This window comes from Ovis canadensis, chromosome 14 (assembly GCF_042477335.2).
Source record: "Ovis canadensis isolate MfBH-ARS-UI-01 breed Bighorn chromosome 14, ARS-UI_OviCan_v2, whole genome shotgun sequence".
Classification (NCBI taxonomy): Eukaryota; Metazoa; Chordata; class Mammalia; order Artiodactyla; family Bovidae; genus Ovis; species Ovis canadensis.
In genome coordinates, this window is record NC_091258.1 from 71,533,081 (window position 1) to 71,557,490 (window position 24,410).

General features: G+C 47.3%; 2 protein-coding genes across 2 annotated transcripts in view; both read right to left on the reverse strand.

Annotated features, from left to right (window-relative positions):
• Positions 1 to 438: 438 nt before the first annotated feature.
• The window catches only part of LOC138419176 (sialic acid-binding Ig-like lectin 14), a 40,625-nt gene continuing 16,653 nt past the window's right edge, over positions 439 to 24,410 (reverse strand). Inside the window, exon 7 of the mRNA XM_069551589.1 lies at positions 439 to 1,658. Within this exon, the coding sequence (XP_069407690.1) occupies positions 1,643 to 1,658 (16 nt within the window). The 3' untranslated portion in view covers positions 439 to 1,642. The remainder of the gene's footprint in view (positions 1,659 to 24,410) is intronic.
• On the reverse strand, positions 1,925 to 4,569 carry LOC138419179 (sialic acid-binding Ig-like lectin 14). Its single transcript, XM_069551595.1, has 6 exons — positions 4,435 to 4,569; positions 3,950 to 4,336; positions 3,468 to 3,737; positions 3,190 to 3,237; positions 2,168 to 2,422; positions 1,925 to 2,064 (listed from the first exon to the last, which is right to left on the reverse strand). Exons 1-6 carry the CDS (start codon positions 4,472 to 4,474, stop codon positions 1,925 to 1,927), a joined length of 1,140 nt encoding a protein of 379 aa, XP_069407696.1. The 5' UTR covers positions 4,475 to 4,569.

Here is a 24,410-nt window from a genome sequence, read left to right on the forward strand (position 1 = left end):
AAACCACTCCAATTCAGGCAGGAAAAAGTTTCCAGACCCCAAAACAGTGGAGAATGGAGCCCAGGAAGGAAAACTTGAGCATTAAAGCTCCTTTGCCCAGAAGGGTTTTCCAAACATGGCACAGGCCTATGGGTCTTCGTGGACCTGAGGGTCTGTAGGACCAACCCCCAGGGCACAGGCCCATGTAAAACGGGGTGGCTGAAGGGAGAGCCTTGCCCCACTCAGTGCACCCCGGAAGCCTGGACTTCACGAGAAGGGCATTCAGGACCCCTCACACTGCATGACCTTGTTTTCAAAGCCACATGAAAGCTCAAGCCATGTGTGGAAATAACCTGTGACCTTGATGCTCTTTAGAATTGGTGTTTCATAAGGTTTCCCAAATTTGACAGGGCCTCTAAACATTTTACAACCTCCCATTAACCAGTTCTGGAAACCAAAAAAAAAACAAAAAAACTTTATTTAATATTTATTTAGAAATACTCTGTTTACATTTCTTAGTTTCTTAAAGGGTAAAAATCCTAAAATTTTTTCAGAGGGAGGAATGGTAAATTGGGAGGTTGGGATTGACAAATACACACGGCTGCTGCTGCTGCTCAGTCACTTCAGTCGTGTCTGACTCTGTGTGACCCCATGGATGGCAGCCCACCAGGCTCCCCTGCTGTATCTAAAATAGATAACCAACAAGGACCAGCTGTCTAGCCCAGGGAAGTATACTAACAATCTTGTAAAAAAGTATAACGGGAAAGAATCTGAGGAGAATAGACGTATATAACTGAATCACCTTGCTGTACTGTGAAACAAATACAGCATTATAAATCAGTTATATTTTGATTTTTAAAAAGTCACATCCAGACTAAAGAACTCAATTAACAAGAAAAAGACTGCCCAATTTTTATTTTTAAATGGGCAAAGATCCAAACAGGAATTTCCCTAAAGAAGATATTCAGATGGCTCAACATCATTGCACGTGAGGGAAATAAACTAAAAAGGTAAGGAGATACTGCCACAGTGGAGCGCAGTGCTGAAAACGGACCATGTAGGTAGTACAAGCGCTGCTGAGGGTGTAGAAAGCTCAGAACCCTCATATATGACCATGGGATATAAACTCATCTAACTACTCAGAAGAACTCTCTGAGGCTACCTTCTCGAACTAAATATATGCCAAATGTATGATGAAGCAGTTCCACACCGACCAGGAGAAAAGTGCTAGGCCTCCTAATTCATCACGCCATTCACATCAACGTTACTTTGAATGAGCCAAAATTTGCAAACAAAGGCAATGTCATCGTATTTTAGAGTCCATACATAACTGGAGGAATAGTCATATGTAAAACACTATTTTCAAGACAAAAACCAAGCAGAACCAACAATGAGTTATTGATACATGTGAAAACATGAGTAATCTCATACTAAGCGAGTTAAGTCAGAAAGTCTCCTTTCAGTGGGAGTGACTCTTCCTACTGTCTCGCAGTCTTCTCTACAAATGAAGGCTCGTGGATGCAAACGACACAGGGTTGGAGGCGAGAGTTTCCAGGGAGAACCTCCCAGTGATGTCCCCACATCTCTCCTCTGGGCTCTGCCTCCTCAGATGAATCTCCTCATGACAGAGAGCAGGCTCGGCCACACCCCTCAGCCCAGCTCCCTAGTGGCCGCCACACCTGCAGAGCCCACACGGTCTCAGGTCAGAGAGGCAGACCCATTTCATTCATTCTGGGCTCTGCCTCAAGGCATGTGTGAACTTAGTTCCCCAACCCGGGATCGAACCCCTGCCCCTTGCAGTGGAAACTCGCAGGCTCAACCACTGGACCGACATGGAAGTCCCTGGAGAGTCACACAGTTTAGCTGCAGGCAGGACAGGACCGCCAAGCCCCACAGGCAACTCCAGAGCCATTCTCTGGACTTCCCCGCAGGGAGACAGCTGTGCTCACCTGGTGTAGTAGGTCCAGGTGAGCCCATAGGTGAGGAGGAAGCTAGCCCCCATGAGGGCCCCTCTGATCAGGGTGAGGACCAGAGGCCAGGAGCCCTGCTGCTCCTCAGTCTCAGAGCTGCAGGGAGGGGGGCCTTCTGGGGAAGGGAGAGGGGGTGAAGCTCAGTCCCCAGACCCAGCCCTCCCAAAGGCACACACCTGCCCAGGCTGCCCACCCCCAGCACCTGTCCTGCAACTCACTCTGCACAGAGAGGCTGAAGGAAACTTGCTGGGAGCCCAGAGGGTTCTGCGCTTGGCAGGTGACTTCTCCATCTCCAGCCGCTGCTTGTGGTATTTCCAAGACCCCGGTGCTGGAGATGGGGGTAGACTCCAGGGCTGGGGATCCCCAGAACCAGCTCAGCTGTGCAGGGGGGTTGCTGTCAGCAACACACAGCAGCTGCAGTGCCTGGCCCTCTGAGATGAGAACAGATGAGGCGTTCTGCAGAATCTTGAGGGCTTTGGGGAAAAGTGCAGCAGGAGAGCTGGGGGAGGCTGAGGTCTCTTCCTCCCTCTTTCCAGGATCTCCTGGCGTCACTCTCTCCTCCCCCAGCCAGCCAGGTGGGTTCCCTGTGGTCCCAGGGCTGGACCTTTCCACCCTAAGCAGGCTGAGCCAATGTGTCTGGGCCTCGAATCTTCAGGGGAGGCTTGGTGTCTCAACGGGACAGGCCTGGGCTGTTTGGTGGAAAGAAAACCCAGAGACTCAAGGCTTGAGAAGTTGATTCACTGAAGGAAGCAGGAGATGGGACTCAGGAGGCTTTTGTGGAAGAAAGCCACATAATAGACCCATGGTGAAGGAAATGGGCTTTGAACAGGGTGAGTGAGTGTGTAAATGTGTGGGGTGTATGTGTGTGTGCCTGTGTGTATGTGTGCATGAGTGCACGTGTATGTGTCCATGAGTGTATGTGTGCATGGTGGGTGCCTGTGCTGTGGGTATAACTCTGTGTATATGTGTACATGTGTGATGTGTGTGTGCCTGTGTGTATGGGCCTTTCTGTGCGTGTCTCAGTGAATGTTCATGTGTATGTATTCTGTGTGTGTGCCTGTGTGTGTGAGTCTCTGTGTGTACTGCATGTGTGTGTGGTCTAGTGCATGGGAGGTGGGGCGGGGTGGGGATTGTCTCCTTACTCTTCCCATATCTGATCACCCTCAAGCCCATCCCCCCACTCCTTGGTGGTGGTCCCAGGAGCAGGACCCAGCCCTGGAGAGGAGAGGTCCTGTCCTACCTGTGCTGTTTCTGAAGGAGAGGCTGATGCGGAGGTTCCTCGGGGCATCTGGGGCAGAAAGACATGGGGTTGCTGCAGAGGGAGGAGTGGGATGGAAACTGACCAGCACCCCAGGAGGGAAACAAGCAACTGGGGGGCTGTCCTTCACGGCCACTCCCCACCTCAGCTCCCAGGGCGCAGACCCATAGAAGAATGGGCTAGCCTTCTCTCTACACACCGCAGACACCCACACACACACCCCACCACCCTCAGGGACCCCGCCACCCCTCCAAGCTCACAGGAGACGTTGAGCTGGACGGTTCTCTCCAGGGTCACCTGCGTTCCATGGAGTGTCACCCGACAGGTGAGGTTGGTGCCGTGGTCCTGGGACCTCGGGGTGAGGGTGAGCTCCGAGGAGTGGAGGGTGTCTGGGTTCATGGCATCAAGGGCATCTCCCGCCCAGGAGAACAGGAGAGGGTGTGGCCCATCACAGGCTAGCGACAGGCTGCAGGTCAGAGGTGTGCGGCGGCCGGACTCCAGTGGCTCCAGGAACTGGATGTTGGGTTTCTCTGGAGAAAAGGAGATGAGGAGACAGACGGAGATGCTTGGACGCAGGGGAGTGGGGACGCAGAGTGTGAGGGTCACAACTCATTCCCAGTTCTGGGTTTCTCCTGAACCCTCAAACCCCAAGACCTGGAGCAGGGAGGGCTCCTATACCCTCCTCCCATTCTAACAGAGGAGTCTCCCTGGGCCAGGGTCCTCTCCTGGCCCCCTGTCACACCTGTCACCTGCAAGTTCAGCTTCTTCTCTCTGTAACTGTATCTCACAGATCCTCTCTCCACTCGCAAGTAGTAGACTCCGGAGTCGCTCAACCTGGCCCCTTGGATGCTCAGGGAGCAGTCGTTGTCCCTGGGGTCCCCGACGAGGTGGAATCGGCCCTGAGTCTCTGACTTCACTCGTTTCTTTCGGTCGTTTGTGGCCACAGCATCATCGGATTGGCGGTCTCTTTCCCGGAACCAGTAGATGAAGAGTTCGGCAGAGGAATACGATGGATATCTCGGAGGCCAGGGATAGGAGAAGGAGCAGGGCACGTGGACGTCCATGCACGCCTGCACCGCCACTGATTCCTGCACTCGGAGCTCGAACCCTGGAAGCTCCTGCAGGGACCCTGGGGGACACAGAGGCTCAGCGGGAGCTCCAGCCCCTCCCCACACTTGACCCCTTCCTCCAGCCGTGAGCCCTGTTCCCCACCCCTCCCCCACTCACCCCCCCACAGCAGGGGCAGCAGCAGCAGCAAGGGCACCATGTCGGCATCCGCCAGCACAGAGCCAGTTCAGGTCCCTCTGCGGGGGAGGGAAGCGCCCCAAATGTGGGGAGGGAACGAGGAAGCCCCAACAGGAAGCCAGAGGGTGACGGAGACAGAGCCTTGGCCAAGCACAGAAGGGGAACTTGGACGCCCCAGGCCATGGAGGAGGGGCGGCCCTGAGAAGGCAGAACGTCCCACCCCTCCACCCCACACCCCACACTGCAGCGGGAGATCCTGAGGCCCCCAGAGGCCGAGAGGCTTCACCGCATGTGGCTCTGACATGACCACCCGTCCAGTGATGCTCAGGTCCACGGTGGGATCCCCCAGCAGCCGGCACAACCAGAAAAGAGAAACGGGCTCCAGCCCTGGTCATCGGGTGGGACCAACCCTGCAACACAGAAACACTGGACTTTCCGGAAAAGAACACTGAAAGATTTCTCAAAACCATTCAGACTTGGGCAGGAAGAGTCACACACTGTGGAGGGTGGAACCCAGGAAGAAAAGCTGAGCATGAAAAGCTCCTTTGCCCAGAAGGGTTTCCAGAACAGGACACACGGGCTGTGCATCTTCATGGATCTGAGGGTCTGTGGGAACTGCTGATGGGGACACAGGCCCACGCAAAGTGGGGTGATAAAGGAAGAACTTTGCCCCATTCAGCTGAGACCCCAAAAGTCCAGACCTCACACAGAAACACAGTTCACGACCCCTCACTCTGGATGGCCTTCTTTTCAAAGCCACAGGAAGGCTTAAGTCATGTGTGGAAAAAAACCTGTGAACTTGCTGGAAAAAATTCTTTAATGTTCACAAGTTTAACTATGATCATAAACGTCTTAGACACTTTCAGGAAGAAGCTATGGGAGTGATAGAAAGTTTCTTTTATAGTTAGATAGAAATATTAATATATTTTTTACTTTCTTAAACTACAGGAAAAAAGACGTCCATCAATCAATGGTGCCAGTGGAAATACTGTATCTTCTTTCTATTCTATTTTAGATATAATTAATTTTATTTCTTCGTATAATGGTCTTCTCTTCTACCTCAGATGGTAAAGAATCTGCCCTCAGTGTAGGAGTCCAGGGTTTGATCCTTGGGTCAGGAAGATCCCCTGGAGAAGGGAATGGCAACCCACTCCAGTATCCTTGCTGAGAGAATTCCATGGACAGAGGGCTCTTACAGGCTACAGTCCATGGGATCGCAAAGAGTCAGAAATGGCTAACACTTTATTAGTAGAATATTCATACTAATTAATATACATGACTATTCCCCTAAAAAGAGGCAACCAAAGAGGATCAGACCACAAGTATAGGAAACAGGTATCATACAGGTTGTGATAGGCATGCCTGACTTCTGAGAAAAATGGTATGGTGGCCCAGTGCTTAGGACTCTGCACTCTCACTGTCCCTGGCTCAGGTTCAATCCCTGGACTGGGAACTAAGACCCCACAAGCCCTAGGTCACAGTGAAAAAGAAAAAAAAAAAAAAAGGAAGGAAGAAAGAAAAAATAGTCTTCAATAAATGTCTTATCTTGTGGTTTCAGCATTTTATGTTTTGTGATTGATTACGTAGATTTCTCATTTCAAAAGAAACTCAGATGTGATGTGCCTGTGATATTGCGACTTTTAGGAAATATATATTTGGCCTTCATCCACAGTTCCTGGCTAATAGATTCATGAATTTTTCAAATTTTCTGATTGATAAGAGATATGGCAGCTTCTTTGTTCAAACATTTGCTCTCTGTTCTCAGTCCCTGAAAACACTTCAGGGCCGCAGCAGAGACCTGGGGGTCACATTTTGTATTTGGGGGCCATGTCTGTATTGTATTCAGTGACACCCTTTTTTTTTTTTGCCTAAGGAGGGATCCGAACGCTTGAATCAATGTCAGGCTCCGCAGAACCCTGGACTGGCCCTGCCCAGGGTCCAGGTGAACAAAAGGAAACGAGCTCTCGCCTTCACTCCACACCTGTTGCAGGAGCACTGCTGGACAAGCAGGCACTGGAGAAGGCCAGGAGCCACAGGGCTGTGCAGCACACCTTCACAGCAGCTGGTGTCCAGCAAATGTCAAGCTGGGACGGTCAAAGGGCAAGAAACAAGCAGTGTTGGTGAGCACGTGGGGGAAAGGGAAGCCCTGGGCCCTGCTGGCGGGAGTGTGAATTATTCCGGCCAGTGTGGGGAACACTCTGCAGGTTCCTCTAAACTAAAAATAGAGCCATCAAGCACGTTTACCTTTGGGCCTTTAAAGAAAATGCAAATGGCAATTTGAGAAGATATATGCACCCCATGTTCCCTTGGTGTCTCTTCATGCAAAGATGGGCTTGATAAAGGACAGAAATGGTATGGACCTAACAGAAGCAGAAGATATTAAGAAGAGGTGGCAAGAATACACAGAAGAACTATATAAAAAAGATCTTCATGACCAAGATAATCACGATAGTGTGATCACTCACCTAGTGCCAGACATCCTGAAATGTGAAGTCAACTGGGCCTTAGAAAGCATCACTACGAACAAAGCTAGTGGAGGTGATGGAATTCCAGCTGAGCTGTTTCAAATCCTGAAAGATGATGCTGTGAAAGTGCTGCACTCAATATGCCAGCAAATCTGGAAAACTCAGCAGTGGCCACAGGACTGGAAAAGATCAGTTTTCATTCCAGTTCCAAAGAAAGGCAATGCCAAAGAATGCTCAAACTACCGCACAATTGCACTCATCTCACACGCTAGTAAAGTAATGCTCAAAATTCTCCAAGCCAGGCTTCAGCAATATGTGAACCGTGAACTTCCAAATGTTCAAGCTGGATTTAGAAAAGGCAAAGGAACCAGAGATCAAATTGCCAACATTTGTTGGATCAACGAAAAAGGAAGAGAATTCCAGAAAAACATCTATTTCTGCTTTATTGACTATGCCAAAGCCTTTGACTGTGTGGATCACAGCAAACTCTGGAAAATTCTGAAAGAGATGGGAATACCAGACCACCTGACCTGCCTCTTGAGAAACCTATATGCAGGTCAGGAAGCAACAGTTAGAACTGGACATGGAACGACAGACTGGTTCCAAATAGGAAAAGGAGTACATCAAGGCTGTATATTGTCATTCTGTTTATTTAACTTGTATGCAGAGTACATCATGAGAAATGCTGGGCTGGAGGAAGCACAAGCTGGAATCAAGATTGCCGGGAGAAATATCAATAACCTCAGATATGTGGATGACACCACCATTATGGCAGAAAGTGAAGAGGAACTAAAAAGCCTCTTGATGAAAGTGAAAGTGGAGAGTGAAAAAGTTGGCTTAAAGCTCAACGTTCAGACAACGAAGATCATGGCATCTGGTTCCATCACTTCATGGGAAATAGATGGGGAAACAGTGGAAACAGTGTCAGACTTTGGTTTTTGGGGCTCCAAAATCACTGCAGATGGTAACTGCAGCCATGAAATTAAAAGACGCCTACTCCTTGGAAGAAAAGTTATGACCAACCTAGATAGCATATTGAAAAGCAGAGACATTACTTTGCCAACAAAGGTCTGTCTAGTCAAGGCTATGGTTTTTCCAGTGGTCATGTATGGATGTGAGAGTTGGACTGTGAAGAAAGCTGAGTGCTGAAGAATTGATGCTTTTGAACTGTGGTGTTGGAGAAGACTCTTGAGCGTCCCTTGGACTGCACAGGGATCCAACCAGTCCATTCTGAAGGAGATCAGCCCTGGGATTTCTTTGGAAGGAATGATGCTAAAGCTGAAACTCCAGTACTTTGGCCACCTCATGCGAAGAGTTGACCCATTGGAAAAGACTCTGATGCTGGGAGGGATTGGGGGCTGCCGGGAGCCAGTGTGAGGAATCCCGCCCATGGCAAAGGTCATGAGGAAGGAAGCCCAACAAAATGCAAAGGCGTGATCTGGCTTCAGGGGTTCCCCCTGAGTTTTCCTGAACATCTACCCCCCAAAACCAGAGTCAGCCTGATCTTCTTGTACTGTGGTTTTCCACTCTTCTGACACTCTCTGGAAAAGTTAACTTAGGGCTTCAGTCTTCTGCATTTGAAAGGAATGTTTCAGCTCAAACCCCCTTTGATGGCTCTCTAACTTGTCTAACAGGTTGCCCCGGACTTTTTACAACTTGTGAATTGTTTACAGCCCCCCAACCGCAAGAGGCACAAAGCTTAAAGCATCTTAAAGATACAGAGTCTTTTCTAAAGAGGTAAAAATTATATTGGTGATAGGTTTCCACTGTTGACTCAATGATTGCTGCCAGGCCTCCATATTCTTTATCTTTTAGGCACCTGAGGGATATTAATCAATGTAATCAGGATGCAAAAATAGGAATACAGTAGTTTTGATGTTAGCAACACTAGACTTTTGAGTTAATTACTTTTTTTTGTTATAAATCACTGTACTCCTTTTACTTGTTATAAATTGTTGTATCTTTGCTATGTAAGAATGTAACTTCATTTAGTGCTTTCTGAGAGTGGCACCAGACTTTGGGAAGAACAACATAAATAAGTCTTCTGGTTGACAAACCCTTATCAGAAAAAAGGCCGTAAAATGTTAATTGGCCCTCTGGCCATAAGATGATGTAAATCACCCAAGACTTATGTATACAACTAGGTATGCAGAGAGAAAGCCTGGTCTGGATAAGAGTCAGGGCTGCTGACGCTGCATAATTTTATATATTATCCATTGATCTCTATGTGAAAAAAAAGGTATAAAAGGCCTTTCTGGACAATAGAGGATGGGCCAGTCATTGGACTGGTTTCCCCCATGTCTCCTCTTTACTCTAATTTCTGGCTGAATTTCCATCTGGAGCGAGGAGGCTCATCACATCTATTTACTTGCCCTGGCCTCTAAGTTCCGTGAGAGAGAGAGCCCAAGGCAGGGCACTGTCCGATATTCAAACAGGCGCCGGTGGCCCAACGTAGATGGTGCAAATCTCTTGTCCTGAGATTTTATTGGCTTTCCCCGTAAACCAAGTTATTCAGCCTCTTTTCTCTACTAATTTTCCTACTATACTATTTCTTCCTAGTTTCTCTTTATATTTCTAATTAAATAAATTTTTCCTCACCCACGCCATCCCCACTTCGAATTAGCCTGGATCCACCAGGGCTGGACCCCTGCAGGGGGCAGGAGGAGAAGGGGACGACAGAGGATGGGATGGCTGGATGGCATCACTGGACGTGAGTCTGAGTGAACTCCAGGAGTTGGTGATGGACAGGGAGGCCTGGTGTGCTGCGATTCATGGGGTCGCAAAGAGTCAGACATGACTGAGCGACTGAACTGAACTGAACTGATGCACCCCATGTTGTTGGAAGCGTTATGTACAGTATCAAAGACATGGAAACAATGTCCATATCCAATGATGAGAGAATCAATAAAGAAACTGCGGTGTGTGCCTACTCGTGATCATTCTTCAGCTATAAAAGAGAAGGAAATCCTGCCTTACAGTACATGGATGGTATGCGAGGGCATTAGGGTAATGAAATACGTTAGACAGAGGAAGGAAAATACTGTATGATCTCACAGATAAGTGGAACTGAAAAAGAAAAAAAAAGTCATAGATGTAGGGTAAGGGAGTTAGAGAAGGCAAGGTTCAGAAAAAGAATGAGACAAGCGCTTTACAAGAACAGATCACCTTTAATGAGGTGAGAAGGGGCAGCAGTTAGATTAGTGAGCTACTGCACTAACCCAAGAAAACAGTACGTATATATATAGGCATAGATGTGCAAATCTACTGTCATAACAGGGCCTGTTCTTCTCCAAGGTTGCTCAGAGTAGTTATCTCTCAAACAGCTCTGGTAGGGAATTCTGGAGATCGGCCAGAGGCTGGACCCTCTGGGAGCTGAGCGTAATCAACCTTAATGTCCATTCTTTTTCTTCGGGTGAGAGAGTTCTCTGTTTTGCATAGAATGTTGGGGAGGACCTGGAGGGGAGTTTTAACTCCAGGCTATTTTGAGCCTTATAACTTTCCTTCATTTTAGACCCTAAGCGATATATACAAAAGCAGAAAGAGAGGTGGGCACCGTTAATGTTCAGGGCTTCTTCATGCTGATAAATGAGTCAGGGGTTTGTGGACTGGGAGGAAGGAAATCTAAGGCTCGTAGTGTTGACTTTTTATTCTAGCCATCAGGGTCTCAAGCAAAAGAAGTCTTGACTTGGTCTCGAGAGATGGCCCGAATCCGTTCTTGGAGAAGCCTTTGAAAGAGATTGAAGAGACAAGGTCCAAATAAGAAGAATAAAATGACAAGTACCAATGGTCCAAGACAGGGAACAACCAAGGGAGGGCCTGTTGGAACAGGTTTTGGGGAGAGTAACAGTTTTGTAATTCTTTCCTGCGGCGTTTAATTTTGTCTCTAAGTTGTTTGACTCTGCCCTGGACTATGCCCGTTTCATTAACAAAATAGCTGCAGCTCTCTCCTAGGAAAAAGCAGGTCTCTCCCTTTTCTGAGGTGAGAAGGTCCAGGGCTTGCCTATTTTGTAGGGCCACAGAAGCTAATGCGTTAATTTGTCTTTGGAGGACTCCACTACCTGCTCCATATCCGCATTAAGTTCTTGGGAGAGCTTGTGGTAAAAATGGGCCAAGGTCAAGATGCCCCCAACCCCCGTGTCTAGGGCTGCTGCTATGCCAGTCCCAATCAGGAAGGGGGCTATGACAGCTCGTCTTTTCCTGTGGGAAAGTTCCCCTTGCGGGTAGACTATTGGTTCTACCCCTTCTTCTTTGAGGAATGTTAGACCCGGGGTCAGGAAGACCAAGATGCAAGGTCAGGGGCTCCAGAGGGAGACATGAATATGCATAGGTCCTGCAGAGAATGAAGATTCCCGGGTTGGTGCAATTATTTGTGCTGTTCCAGAGAACCCAAGTGGAACAGAAGGAGGGAGTGGAGTTTGTAAGACCAGTGTAGTTGGGACTAGACTAGTTGATCCAGGTTAGGTTTGAAGAGGCTGAGAGCAGGACATTGTCACAGACTGGCCCAATGCGTTGTGTAGTTTTTTGTTGGGAAGGAGAGGTATAGTTGCCCTGTGACAGCCAGGTTGAGGGTAAAGGAATTGCTATGTGTGGCGAGGGAGACAGTGACACGCATGTCCAGCACTGGGATGTGTGTTGTGTGTACTGGAAGAGTTGGAAGGGAGAGTCGAGAAGGCGGGTAAGGCGTTGGTTGCCAGAGGGAGGTTTTAGGAGAGGCCATAATTGGGAAAGGAGGTCTAGGCATTTATAAGGCTCAGGGGTCTCCTGTAACTGGGAAAATAAGTTCTTGATAACTTGTTCTTGTTTCTTTTCCTGATACTGATCTAGTACCATCTGAGTACCCCCAGTGGGTAATGGGATAGAAACATGTGTTTCTTCCATTTGGCTTACAGCAGGTGCTCATGAAACTCCGTCTCTTCTGTACTTTAACAGTGGGTAGGGGTCTGGACTTCCCGCCCTCAAGGTTCGTGGTGCAGGTCTTGAAGCCGAATTATAACATGAGGAAAGAACATAGGAATAACTGAGCAGGGGCAGGGGCTAGCCAGAGGCTGGGGAGTGCAGCAAGGATAAGGAACAGGGGTGTCATGGGTCTGTTAGTTCAGCAGTGCAGAGGAAGTAGTGCCCTAGGAGTAGAACACAGCTAACAATGCAGGCGATACCGACAGAAAGATGAAGAGGGGAGACAGTCACTAGGCCTATAGCAAGGACTAGCATTAAGAGTGCACTTATGGTTAGAGAGACAGGGAGAGGCCAGTCAGGACGAGGGGCAGAAGGGCCCAGGTTGGTGGTTGCTTGAATCTGAGGAGGAACAGTGTTCATTAGGATGAAGAATGATGTAGAGAATGAAAGTAAAGAAATCAGTTTCATCTGGAGTCAGGTTGTAGAAGCTTCCCTGAAGGCACAGTTGAGATACCAGCGTGGTCAGGTTTTCGAAGGAAGTTCCTCTCGGGGCGCTGGTCCAGAGGTCTTGTAGTAGTTGGGTCAGGAACAGTTGTAGGTTGAAGAGTGTCCAGGTCATTCAGTGTCTTCTTCGATGGTCAACAGAGGTTGTCGCTGGGTGATTTTTAAGGAGGTGGGCCCTGTGAAGGAGACCTGATAGGGGTCAGTTAAGGAGGACAGCGTAGGATCGGAGGTGACCCATTTTAGGAGAGAGAGGTGTACCCAGGAGGTGACCTTCTCGACTTTAGCTGTAGTTGGGGTAAGGAGGATAATTTTGAATCAGCTCAGTTCAGTTGCTCAGTCGTGTCTGACTCTTTGCGACCCCATGAACCACAGCATGCCAGGCCTCCCTGTCCATCACCAACTCCTGGAGTCCACCCAAAACCATGTCCATCGAGTCGGTGATGCCATCCAGCCATCTCATCCTCTGTCATCCACTTCTCCTCCTGCCCTCAGTCTTTTCCAGCATCAGGGTCTTTTCAAATGAGTCAGCTCTTCGCATCAGGTGGCCAAAGTATTGGAGTTTCAGCTTCATCAGTCCTTCCAATGAACAACCAGGACTGATCTCCTTTACGATGGACTGGTTGGATCTCCTTGCAGTCCAAGGGACTCTCAAGAGTCTTCTCCAACACCACAGTTCAAAAGCATCAATTCTTCTGAACTCAGCTTTATTTATAGTCAAACTCTCACCTCCATACATGACTACTGGAAAAACCATAGCCTTGACTAGATGGACCTTTGTTGGCAAAGTAATGTCTCTGCTTTTTAATATGTTGTCTAGGTTGGTCATAACTTTTCTTCCAAGGAGTAAGCATCTTTTAATTTCATGGCTGCAGTCACCATCTACAGTGATTTTGGAGCCCAGAAAATAAAGTCAGCCACTGTTTCCCCATCTATTTCCCATGAAGTGATGGGATCAGATGCCATGATCTTCGTTTTCTGAACATTGAGCTTTAAGCCAACTTTTTCACTCTCCTCTTTCACTTTCATCAAGAGGCTCTTTAGTTCTTCTTCACTTTCTGCCATAAGAGTAGTGTCATCTGCATATCTGAGGTTATTGATATTTCTCCCGGCAATCTTGATTCCAGCTTGTGCTTCATCCAGCTCGGTGTTTCTCATGATGTACTCTGCATATAAGTTAAACAAGCAAGATAACAATATACAGCCTTGATGTACTCCTTTTCCTATTTGGAACCAGTCTGCTGTTCCATGTCCAGTTCTAACTGTTGCTACCTGACCTGCATACAGGTTTCTCAAGAGGCAGATCAGGTGGTCTGGTATTCCCATCTCTTTCAGAATTTTCCACAGTTTATTGTGATCCACACAGTCAAAGGCTTTGGCATAGTCAATAAAGGAGAAATAGATGTTTTTCTGGAACTCTCTTGCTTTTTCCATGATCCAGCAGATGTTGGCAATTTGATCTCTGGTTCCTCTGCCTTTTCTAAATCCACCTTGAACATCTGGAAGTTCATAGTTCACATATTGCTGAAGCCTGGCTTGGAGAATTTTGAGCATTACTTTACTAGCGTGTGAGATGAGTGCAACTGTGTGGTAGTTTGAGCATTCTTTGGCATTGCCTTTCTTTGGAATTAGAATGAAAACTGATCTTTTCCAGTCCTGTGGCCACTGCTGAGTTTTCCAGATTTGCTGGCATATTGAGTGCAGCACTTTCACAGCATCATCTTTCAGGATTTGAAATAGCTCAACTGGAATTCCATCACCTCATTAGGTTTGTTCATAGTGATGCTTCCTAAGTCCCACTTGACTTCACATTCCACGATGTCTGGCTCTAGGTGAGTGATCACACCATCATGATTATCTGGGTCGTGAAGATCTTTTTTGTACAGTTCTTCTGTATATTCTTGCTTAGGTCCATACCATTTCTGTCCTTTATTGAGCCCATCTTTGCATGAAATGTTCCCTTGGTGCCTCTAATTTTCTTGAAGAGATGTCTAGTCTTTCCCATTCTACTGTTTTCCTCTATTTCTTTGCATTGATCACTAAGAAAGGCTTTCTTATCTCTTCTTGCTATTCTTTGGAACTCTTCATTCAAATAGGTATATCTTTCCTTTTCTCCTTTGCTTTTCGCTTCCCTTCTTTTCACAGCTATTTGTAAGGCCTCCTCAGATAGCCATTTTGCTTTTTTGCATTTCTTTTTCTTGGGGATGGTCTTGATTCCTGTCTCCTGTACAATGTCATGAACCTCCATCCATAGTTCATCAGGCACTCTGTCTATCAGATCTAGTCCCTTAAATCTATTTCTCACTTCCACTGTATAGCCATAAGGGATTTGATTTAGGTCATAGCTGAATGGTCTAGTGGTTTTCCTCTCCTTTTCAATTTCAGTCTGAATTTGGCAATAAGGAGTTCATGATCTGAGCCACAGTCAGCTCCTGGTCTTGTTTTTGCTGACTGTATAGAGCTTCCCCATCTTTGGCTGCAAAGAATATAATCAATCGGATTTCGGTGTTGACCATCTGGTGATGTCTGTGTGTAGAGTCTCCTCTTGTGTTGTTGGAAGAGGGTGTTTGCTGTGACCAGTGCATTGTCTTGGCAGAACTCTGTTAGCCTTTGCCCTGCTTCATTCTGTACTCCAAGGCCAAATTTGCCTGTTACTCCAGGTGTTTCTTGACTTTCTACTTTTGCATTCCAGTCCCCTATAATGAAAAGGACATCTTTTTTGGATGTTAGTTCTAGAAGGTTTTGTAGGTGTTCACAGAACTGTTCAACTTCAGCTTCTTCAGCGTTACTGGTTGGGCATAGACTTGGATTACCATGATATTGAATTGTTCGCCTTGGAAACGAACAGTGATCATTCTGTCATTTTTGAGATTGCATCCAAATGCTGCATTTCGGACTCTTTTGTTGACCACGATGGCTACTCCATTTCTTCTAAGGGATTCCAGCCCACAGTAGTCGATATGATGGTCATCCGAGTTAAATTCACCCATTCCAGTCCATTTAGTGCACTGATTCCTAGAATGTTGATGTTCACTCTTGCCATCTCCTCTTTGACCACTTCCAATTTGCCTTGATTCATGGACCTAACATTTCCGGTTCCTGTGCAATATTGCTGTTACAGCATCGAACCTTGCATCGATCACCAGTCCCATCCACAACTGGGTGTTGTTTTTGCTTTGGCTCTGTCCCTTCATTCTTTCTGGAGTTATTTCTCCACTGATCACCAGTAGCATACTGGGCACCTACTGACCTGGGGAGTTCATCTTTCAGTGTCCTATGTTTTTGCTTTTTCATGCTGTTCATGGGGTTCTCAAGGCAAGAACACTGAAGTGGCTTGCCATTCCCTTTTCCAGTGGACCACATTCTATCAGACCTCTCTACCATGACCCGTCCATCTTGGGTGGCCCCACAGGGCATGGCTTAGTTTCATTGAGTTAGACAAGCTGTCGTCCGTGTGATCAGGATGGATAGTTGTGTGACTGTGGTTTCAGTCTGTCTGCCCTCTTGTGCCCTCTCTCAGTGCCTACCGTCTTACTTGGGTTTCTCTTACCCTGGACGTGGGGTATCTCTTCACAGCTGCTCCTTACCTTGGACCTGGGGTAGCTCCTCTCAGCCGCCACCCCTGACCTTGGATGTGAGATAATTCCTCTCGGCTGGGCTTCTGCGCCTTCTATTGCAGCCACTGCGCTTCTGAATAGTCCGAGTTGAATGACCATTTAATTTTTGACCACTGAATGACTATTACTTTTGAATGGTCCCTGCCATTTTGGGGTTAGGTCACCCCGGGGATTATCAGACAGGTAGACTATGTCCCCAATTTGTAAAGGGGGCAAGGGAGCTTGGAGGTCGGGGGCAGGCAAGTTGCGGTTGATTTATTTCCAGAGGGCATTGCTGAGTTCGGCCAGCAGAGGGAGTGTAGGAAGCTTGGTATGGGAGGAGGTTCGGGAGGAGTCCAGGAGGAAGCAAGGGCCTTCCATATATCACCTCAGAGGGCTCAGCCTCGGGGGCTTTCTGGGCAAAGCCCGCACTTTGAGGAGAACAACTGGCAGAAGTTTAGTCCAATCCAAATGTACCTCGAGGGTTAGTTTGGTAAGAATCTTTGATTATTCTGTTTATCCTTTCTACCTTTCCTGAGGACTGGAGAGGATATGGAACGTGAAATTTCCAGGGTATCTGTAAGAATTGGACAAGTTGTTGGGTGATCTTGGACGTAAATTCCAGGCCATTATCAGACTGTAGGGATGAAGGCAGGCCAAACCTGGGGATAATTTCTGTGAGGAGGATTTGGGCCACGCTGTGGGCTTTTTTGTTTGTAGTGGGAAATGCTTCTAGCCATCCCGAAAAGGTGTCCACAAGGACTGGGAGGTATGAGACTCTCTGAACCAGGGGCATATGAGTAAAGTCTATCTGCCAGTCCTGTGCTGGGAGGCTGCCTCGCATTTGATGAGTTGGAAAGGAGGTAGGTTTAAGGTTGGAATTGGGATTAGTACATTGACAAGTTTGACAGGAGCAGGTAAGGTTATCTAAATATTGTTGGTCAGCAGTGGATATGGGGAAGTGGTTACGGAGGAACTGTTGGATTGTCTGGGATGAGGGATGAAAGAGTGAGTGTAGATAAGAGAGGATTTTTCTGGTGGTGGGGGGGTCGGATGGAGTCAGGGCTAAGATGACAGGGGACTGGAGGGAGGGATGGGACAGGGCTGTCTCCTTTGCCTTCTGGTCTGTGGCATTCCCTTTTGATGTCCCCTACAGTGGAGGATGCGGCTTTGTTTGGTAAGAGTGCTGCCTCTAGAATTTTGTGGATCAGGTCTGAATTAATAATGGGGGATCCCTTTTGGGTCAGAAAACCTCTTTTTCTCCATATTAGGATGTTCGAATGAAGTATGTTATAGGCAAATTTGGAGTCTGTGTGGATGTTAACCCTTAGATTTTTAGCCAGAGTCAAAGCTCTGGTGAGAGCTATCAGTTCTGCCTGTTGGGAGGTGGTGTGAGGTGGCAGAGGTGAAGCTTCAATTGTCTGGGTTTCGTGATTGTGACAAAGATACCCCTGGATGATGGCATATCCTGCCGCGAAGGGTGGAGATTTTTGAGAGCTGCCATCAATGAACAAGTCTGGGTCTAGGATGGGCTGATCTGTTAAATGTTGAAAGAGGTTTTGGGTAAGATCTACTGTTAGGCTGCAGCTATGTAGGAGGGGGTCTGTTGTAGAGGACGTGGGTAATAAGCTGGCAGGGTTAAGGGGGGAGCAGGGGGAGAATGAGAGCAGAGGGTCAAGGGGAAAGGCATGTAGGACCTGTACCCTAGGAGGAAGGGAGAGGAAAGCCCGATGTGATAGTAAGTCTCGGAAGGTGTGTGGAGAACAGACTGTTAAAGGGGCATGTCTAGAGAGTTTATTTGCTTCGGCTACGAGGGCTGAGATAGCAGCCATGGCCTGTATGTAGGGAGGCCACCCTTGGTCACCATGTCAAGCTGTTTTGACAGATACACTATGGGAGCCCAGGTGTCTCCAGCCCGCTGACACAGAAGTCCCAGGGCCTGTCCTTGGTTGGAATGGGCAAAGAGAAAGAATGGTCTGGTGTGATCTGGCAGGTGGAGAGCTGGCACTCGGAGGAGGCTCTGGGTGAGCTGGTGAATGGGACTGGCTAGTGAGGAGGGCTTAAAGAGGGGCTCATCCAGACATCCTTTAGTTGTCTCACAGAGCGGCTTTGCAAGGAGGGAGGTTAGGAATCCAGATACGGAAAAAGTTTAGGAGGCCAAGGATAGACAGAAGCTCCCTTTTCGTTTTTGGAAGCGGACAGTTAATTAGGGCCTTGATTCTATCTGGGGAAATAGTTCTTTGTTGGTGGGATATGGAGAGCCCCAGGTAGGTGACGTTTGTCTGGGTTATTTGGGCCTTGGACTGGGACACCCAATAACCCCAGGATCACAGGGCCCCGTGGAGTTTGGCAGTATGTTGGAGGCAGATTTTTCAGGTTGGGCTACAAAGGAGGAGGTCATCTACGTATTGGAGGAGATGACTCGGGGCTAGGTCGAGTGCCTGTAGGTCCTTTTGTAAAGCCTGTCCAAAAAAGTGGGGGCTGTCTCTGAACCCCTTGGGGAGAACTGTCCATGTTAGTTATTGGGAAACATGAGTCTCGCGGCCTTGCCAGGTGAAGGAGAAAAGGGGTTGGGAGAGGGGGTGGAGGGGGATGGTGAAAAAGGCATCTTTGAGATCTAATTCTGTGAAGTGGGTTGCAGTCGGGGATATGGCAGACAGAAGGGTGTAAGGGTCAGGGACTACTGGGAAAGTCGGTGTGATAGCCTCATTGATTTTTCACACATCCTGGACCAGTCTCCAAGAGTTTGGCCCCTTCCTTACTGTCAGAATAGGGGTGTTGTGTGATGAATGGGTAGGAATTAAGATAGAGGCTTGAAGGAGATGGCCTATGATAGGCTTAATTCCTTGTGGCTTCTGGGGTGAGAGAGTACTGTTGTTGGGTAATTATAGTCAAGGGGTCTTTTAGGGTAATGTGGGCTGGGGGATGATGTTTGGCTATGGATGGGTGATCAGTGTCCCAGACATGGGGGTCTAAGGTGGGTAGATCCAAGGGAAGGTCGGGGTGAGGTGTAGGGACAGTCCAGGTGCCATCTGCACACAGAATACAGAGACTATATCAAGGGGGGTGGTATGGTAATAAAGACCCTCTATTTGGATAACAGATCTCTCTCTAGGAGTGCCATTGGGCACTTAGGCATTATGAGGAAATGAGTTTATGAGGGTTGATTTTTCAAATTGACAGTAATGAGGGGCTGACTTTTGGCCTTAAGGGGACTCCAGAGACCCCCTTGATTGTGAGTTCTGAGTCTAGAGTTGGGCCAGAGTAGGAAGTTAAGAGAGAGAAAGTAGCTCCAGTGTCTACTATAAAGGAGGTCTTTTTTCTGGCCACTACCCCATCTACCCTAAGTTCCAAGCTTGTGTCCAGGACATGGGTCAGGGGGTTGGAACTCAGGCCCTGTCATTGGAACAACTCTTGTAGGGTTGGGTTGGGGTTCTGGGGAGAAGTGGGGATATCCCCAGGGGTGCCAGGGCATCCCTGTAGGCATTCCACTCTCCATGTCTTGGAGGTGGGGACCTCCCCAGGGGTGTCAGGGTGTCCCTGGGGACAGTCCATCTTTCAGTGTCCCCACTGACCACAGGTTGGTCATGTTTTTGTGGGGGGCCACAGGTTCAGGCATGTCTTTGCCCAGTGTCCTGTCTGGTTGCATTGGAAGCAGGGTCCAAGGGGTGGGTCTTAAGTCCCATCTGGGATGACTTGGGCTGGACTGATCTCTTCTCTTAATTGCTGCCGCCAGAAGGGCATATTTAGCTTTGCTCTCATGGTCTTTTTCTCTCATAGCCTCCTCCTCTATATTATTGAACACCTTGAAGGCTACTTCTAGAAGGTCTCTTTGGGGGGGGTCTCAGGGCCCTTCTCTAGTTGTTGAAGCTTGCGTCTAACGTCAGGGGCGGACTGGCTGATGAACTGAACATGAAGGCAGAGTAACCCAGCAGGGGTGGTGATATCTAGGTTGGTATACTTCTGGACTGCCTCTGTGAGGCCTGCCAAGAATAAGGCTGGATTTTCGTCTGCCCCTTGGGTGATTTTCCTGACTTTGTCATAATCCATGGACTTTCCCCACGGATATGAATGGGTTTTTTTTTTTTTGCCTTCCTTCTAGAAGGCAGGTAATCATATGATTGAGTCTCCTGATACTTGGGTCACCAGGCTGGGACATCCAGTGGGGCTCTAACTGAGGCACCGCCTCATCAGCAGCCGGGCTATCCCACTCTTGGTTATGTAAGCGATCAGCGTGGGATTTGCCCCTTGCCAGATACGGTCTTTTTCACCTGGGGTGAGAGTGGCATTTAGGATATAGTATATGTCACTCCATGTGAGGTTATAGGCCTGGGAGAGTCTCAGGAATTCTTTCCTGTATCTGGTAGGATTTTCAGAAAATAATCCCAATTCTCCTTCAATTTGGCTCATATCAGAAACTGAGAAAGGCACATGAACCCCTGTGGTGCCCTCCGGTCCTGCTGCCTCTCTGAGAGGAAACACGTGTTTGTTTCGGGTCCTGGCCGATGGAGGGCGGGTGGAAATCTCTTTTGGGGTTTCCGAGTCATCACTTCCTGTTTGGAGGAGGAAGGGCTAAAGGATGGGGTCTCCTCTCCGGAAGCTTTTTTTTCCGGGGCGGTAGGGAGGAGGCTCATCTGCCTGGTCAAAATTGGGGGCTGAGGATTTAGGAGGCCTTTTAGGGGCTTTAGATTTGGATTCTTTTGCAATGCAGGGGGAGAGGGAGCGGAGGAGGATTTGATAGGTAGAATAGTCCTTGCAGAGAGAAGGACGGCTCGTAAGGTCCCAGAAGGCTTGAATATAGGGGACCTCCGACCATTTGCCATTCCGTTTGAGGAAGTTAGTGAGATCTGATAAAATACTGAAATCGAAAGTCCCGAACTCAGGTCAGCAGTTTTGGTTATCCAGTTTGTATTGAGGCCAAATTTGAGTGTAAAGTGACTCGAGTTAATGAACCTTGAGATCGGTCAAGAGTAGATGTTTGAGGTTTCGTTTTATGCAGGCCAAGGGAGAGTCCCGTGGGATGGACTGGCTTGACCCCATGGCTAGCGACTGTCCGGTCGAGAGAAAAGGTCGTCACCTAATCTTTTGATGGGGCAAAGAGAGAGAGACTCTGAAGGAGAGAGGGGGGTCCCCCAAGTACCTCCCGAGAGGACCTCTTGGCAGGGTTCCCCAGGAACCCAGAAGGGACGACAGTCTATAGCACCCTAGAGTACCATCCAAGCTTCCTGGGCTACTGGGTCAGGCGAGCATTCGTGGTGGGTGGAGGGAGGTCAAATGGCAAAAGGCCTCTGGAGTTGGTCGGTCTCGTGGAAAAGAAAGTGTAGAGAAAAGAGGAAGAGAGGGAGAGAGAGAGACCAATATTCCTCGGGTTACGTGGAAACCAATAAAGCCCTCACACAGGACTTGTTCTGCTCACGAAGGCACAGGGCGTCCTCTCGAGGAGGTCTTGGAAGCCCAGGTGGGAAAGAGAGCTTGGCAGTCTTCCACGCTCTGAAGAGCTGGCCGTGGAGAACAAGAAGGAACCTCAACCTCCCGGGTTTCAGCACCAAAAAATGGAGGGTAAAGGAGTTAGAGAAGGCGAGGTTCAGAAAAAGAAAGAGATCAGCACTTGACAGGAAAAGATCACCTTTAATGAGGCGAGAAGGGGTAGCAGTCAGATTAGTGAGCTGCTGCCCTAACCCAAGAAAAGAGTAAGTACGTATAGGTAAGCGTAAGTATATATAGATGTGGAAATCTACTGTCTTAAGGGGGCCTGTTTTTCCCCACAGTTGTTTGGAGTAGTTATCTCTCAAACGGCTGGGGTAAGGAATTCTGGAGATTGGCCAGAGGCTGGACCAGCTGGGAGCTGGGTGCAATCAACCTTAATGTCCTTTTTTTTTTCTTCAGGTGAGAGAGGTCTTTGTTTTGCATAGAATGGTGAGGGGGGGGGACCTGGAGGGGAGTTTTAACTCCAGGCTCTTTTGAACCATATAACTTTCCTTCAATAGATACAGAGAAATAACTGGTGGTTCTCAGAGGTAGAGAGTGGGGTCATTGGCAAAAATGGGCAAAAGTGGTCAGAAGGTATACATTTCCTGGAATAAAATAAATAAGTCATGGACATGTAATGTACGTCATGGTAACTATATTTAAAATATTAAGGACATTAATACAGTAAAGTTATGACCAACCTAGGCAGCATATTAAAAAAGCAGAGACATTACTTTGTCAACAAGCGTCCATCTAGTCAAGGCTATGGTTTTTCCAATAGTCATGTATGGATGTGAGAATTGGACTGTGAAGAAAGCTGAGCGCAGAAGAATTGATGTTTTTGAACTGTGGTGTTGGAGAAGACTCTTGAGAGTCCCTTGGACTGTAAGGAGATTCAGCCAATCTATTCTAAAGGAAATCAGTCATGGGTGTTCATTGGAAGGACTGATGTTGAAGCTGAAACTCCAATATTTTAGCCACCAGATTCAAAGAGCTGACTCATTTGAAAACACCCTGATGCTGGGAAAGATTGAGGGCAAGAGGAGAAGAGGACGACAGAGGATGAGATGGTTAGTTGGCATCACCGAGTTAATGGACATGAGTTTGGGTAAACTTCAGGAGTTGGTGATGGACAGGGAGGCCTGGCGTGCTGTGGTTCATGGGGTCACAGAGTCAGACACGACTGAGAGACTGAACTGAACTGAATATAATTAATAAAACAGTACTGTATATTTGAAAGTTGCTAAAAAATTAGATCTTAAAATTTCTCATCACAAGAAAAAAGTCTTAGCCTTATAGATATTAATTAGGCACATTTGGTGATCATTTTTCAATATGTACATATATTAAATCATTATATTGTACACTTGAAACTAACACAATGTTATACCTATATCTCAAAGAAAATATATATCTACAAATATAAAAGATTTGAAAAATGTCAAGTTGGGTGCTTAGCTTAGAATGGTCCAAAGCTAAGAAAGTGTTCCCTGGTTGACAGGCTCCACTAGCCTTTCAACACCTGCATAATCAATTACTTGTATTACATTTCCTCTTTGGAAATATACAATATGTAGTGTGGCTTCTAGTGTGGCTACTGTCCCTGATTAACTGATTAAATCTCCAGAGATGAAAACAATGAACACTGGTTGATTGCAAATGCCTTTGTGATAAAATTCACAGTGCATTGGAAATAAAAGAGAAATTCCCTAAAAAGATGAAGGGTGTCTTTAGAAAATATCATACTTAATGGAGTAGCATAGGTTCCAACCTAGCAAGTCAATAATATCAGTAAAAGGTGTAACAATTGAAAAAGAAAAGAGGTTTGTCTTCATAAAAGTTTGTGCATGTAGAAAAATCCAAAAGTTTATACAGATCCATTTGAAGGTTTAACAAGAGAGCATGATGACTTGAGACATATTCCAATTTTAAAAATCCATTGCAGACTTCCTGTGGTCCAGTGACTCGCCTTCCAAAGCAGGAGATGGGGATTTGACCCCTCGCAGGGAACTAAGATTCCCACATGCCTTGCAACTCGGTCAAAACAAATCAATCACATTCCCATAGCACAGTAATATAAAACTGTATGAGAACCATTGACAAATGCATCAAAAATTAGGATATACCCGGAATCTATCTAACATTTAGAAAGGTATACAACACAAGGATATACAAAACCTCAGTGGAGAAAACTATGAATTGGTCTTGAAGGATATTAAAGACATATATAAATGGAAAAATACACCACATTAGGGGTTTGAAAAAACAGAGTATAAATGTCCATTCTACTCAAAATAATGTGCAGAATCAAAATGTATGTCACCACATCTCAAGTGGACATCTGTGGAACTCAGTAACCCCACTGTAAAATTTATAAGGAAGCAGACATTTCAAGGATGGCAAGGGTACCTTGCAAAAGAACAATGTGTGAGGCCTGGCTCTGCAAGTTGTGAAGATACATTACAGCCTGCCTGCTTGCTTAGTCGCTCAGTCGTGTCTGACTCTTTGCCACCCCATGGACCGTAGCCCACAAGATTCCTCAGTCCATGGGATTGTCCAGGCAAGAATACTGGATTGGGTTGCCATTCTCTTCTCCAGGGTATATTACAGCTTAGTACAACAAAACTTTTGGACTGAAAGAGGGATAGTCCAGTAGACTAGTGGAACAGAATAGGGAACCTAGAAATAAACCCCAACCACAGGAAGCGTCATGTGTAATAGAAAAGGTGATAGAAAGAAGTGACAAAGAGATAGGCGTTTCAATCACTCTGTGGGCGACAGGGGATCTGAAGCCAGTCAAGTGAAACTGCACCCCTAGCTCATATGGGAACCAAAATCAAGTGCAGATGGGCTGAGACCTATTTAGAGAGACAAACAGCAGAGCTGCTGCAAGATACTGCGGCAGGTATCCCCATGAGCTGTGGTGGGGCAGGATTCCCGAACAGCACAGGAAGAACACCATCTCTAAGAGAGACGCTGAAATCTCGAGCTGGATTAAAATGAAGAACTCTTCATAACAGACACCCCTGGG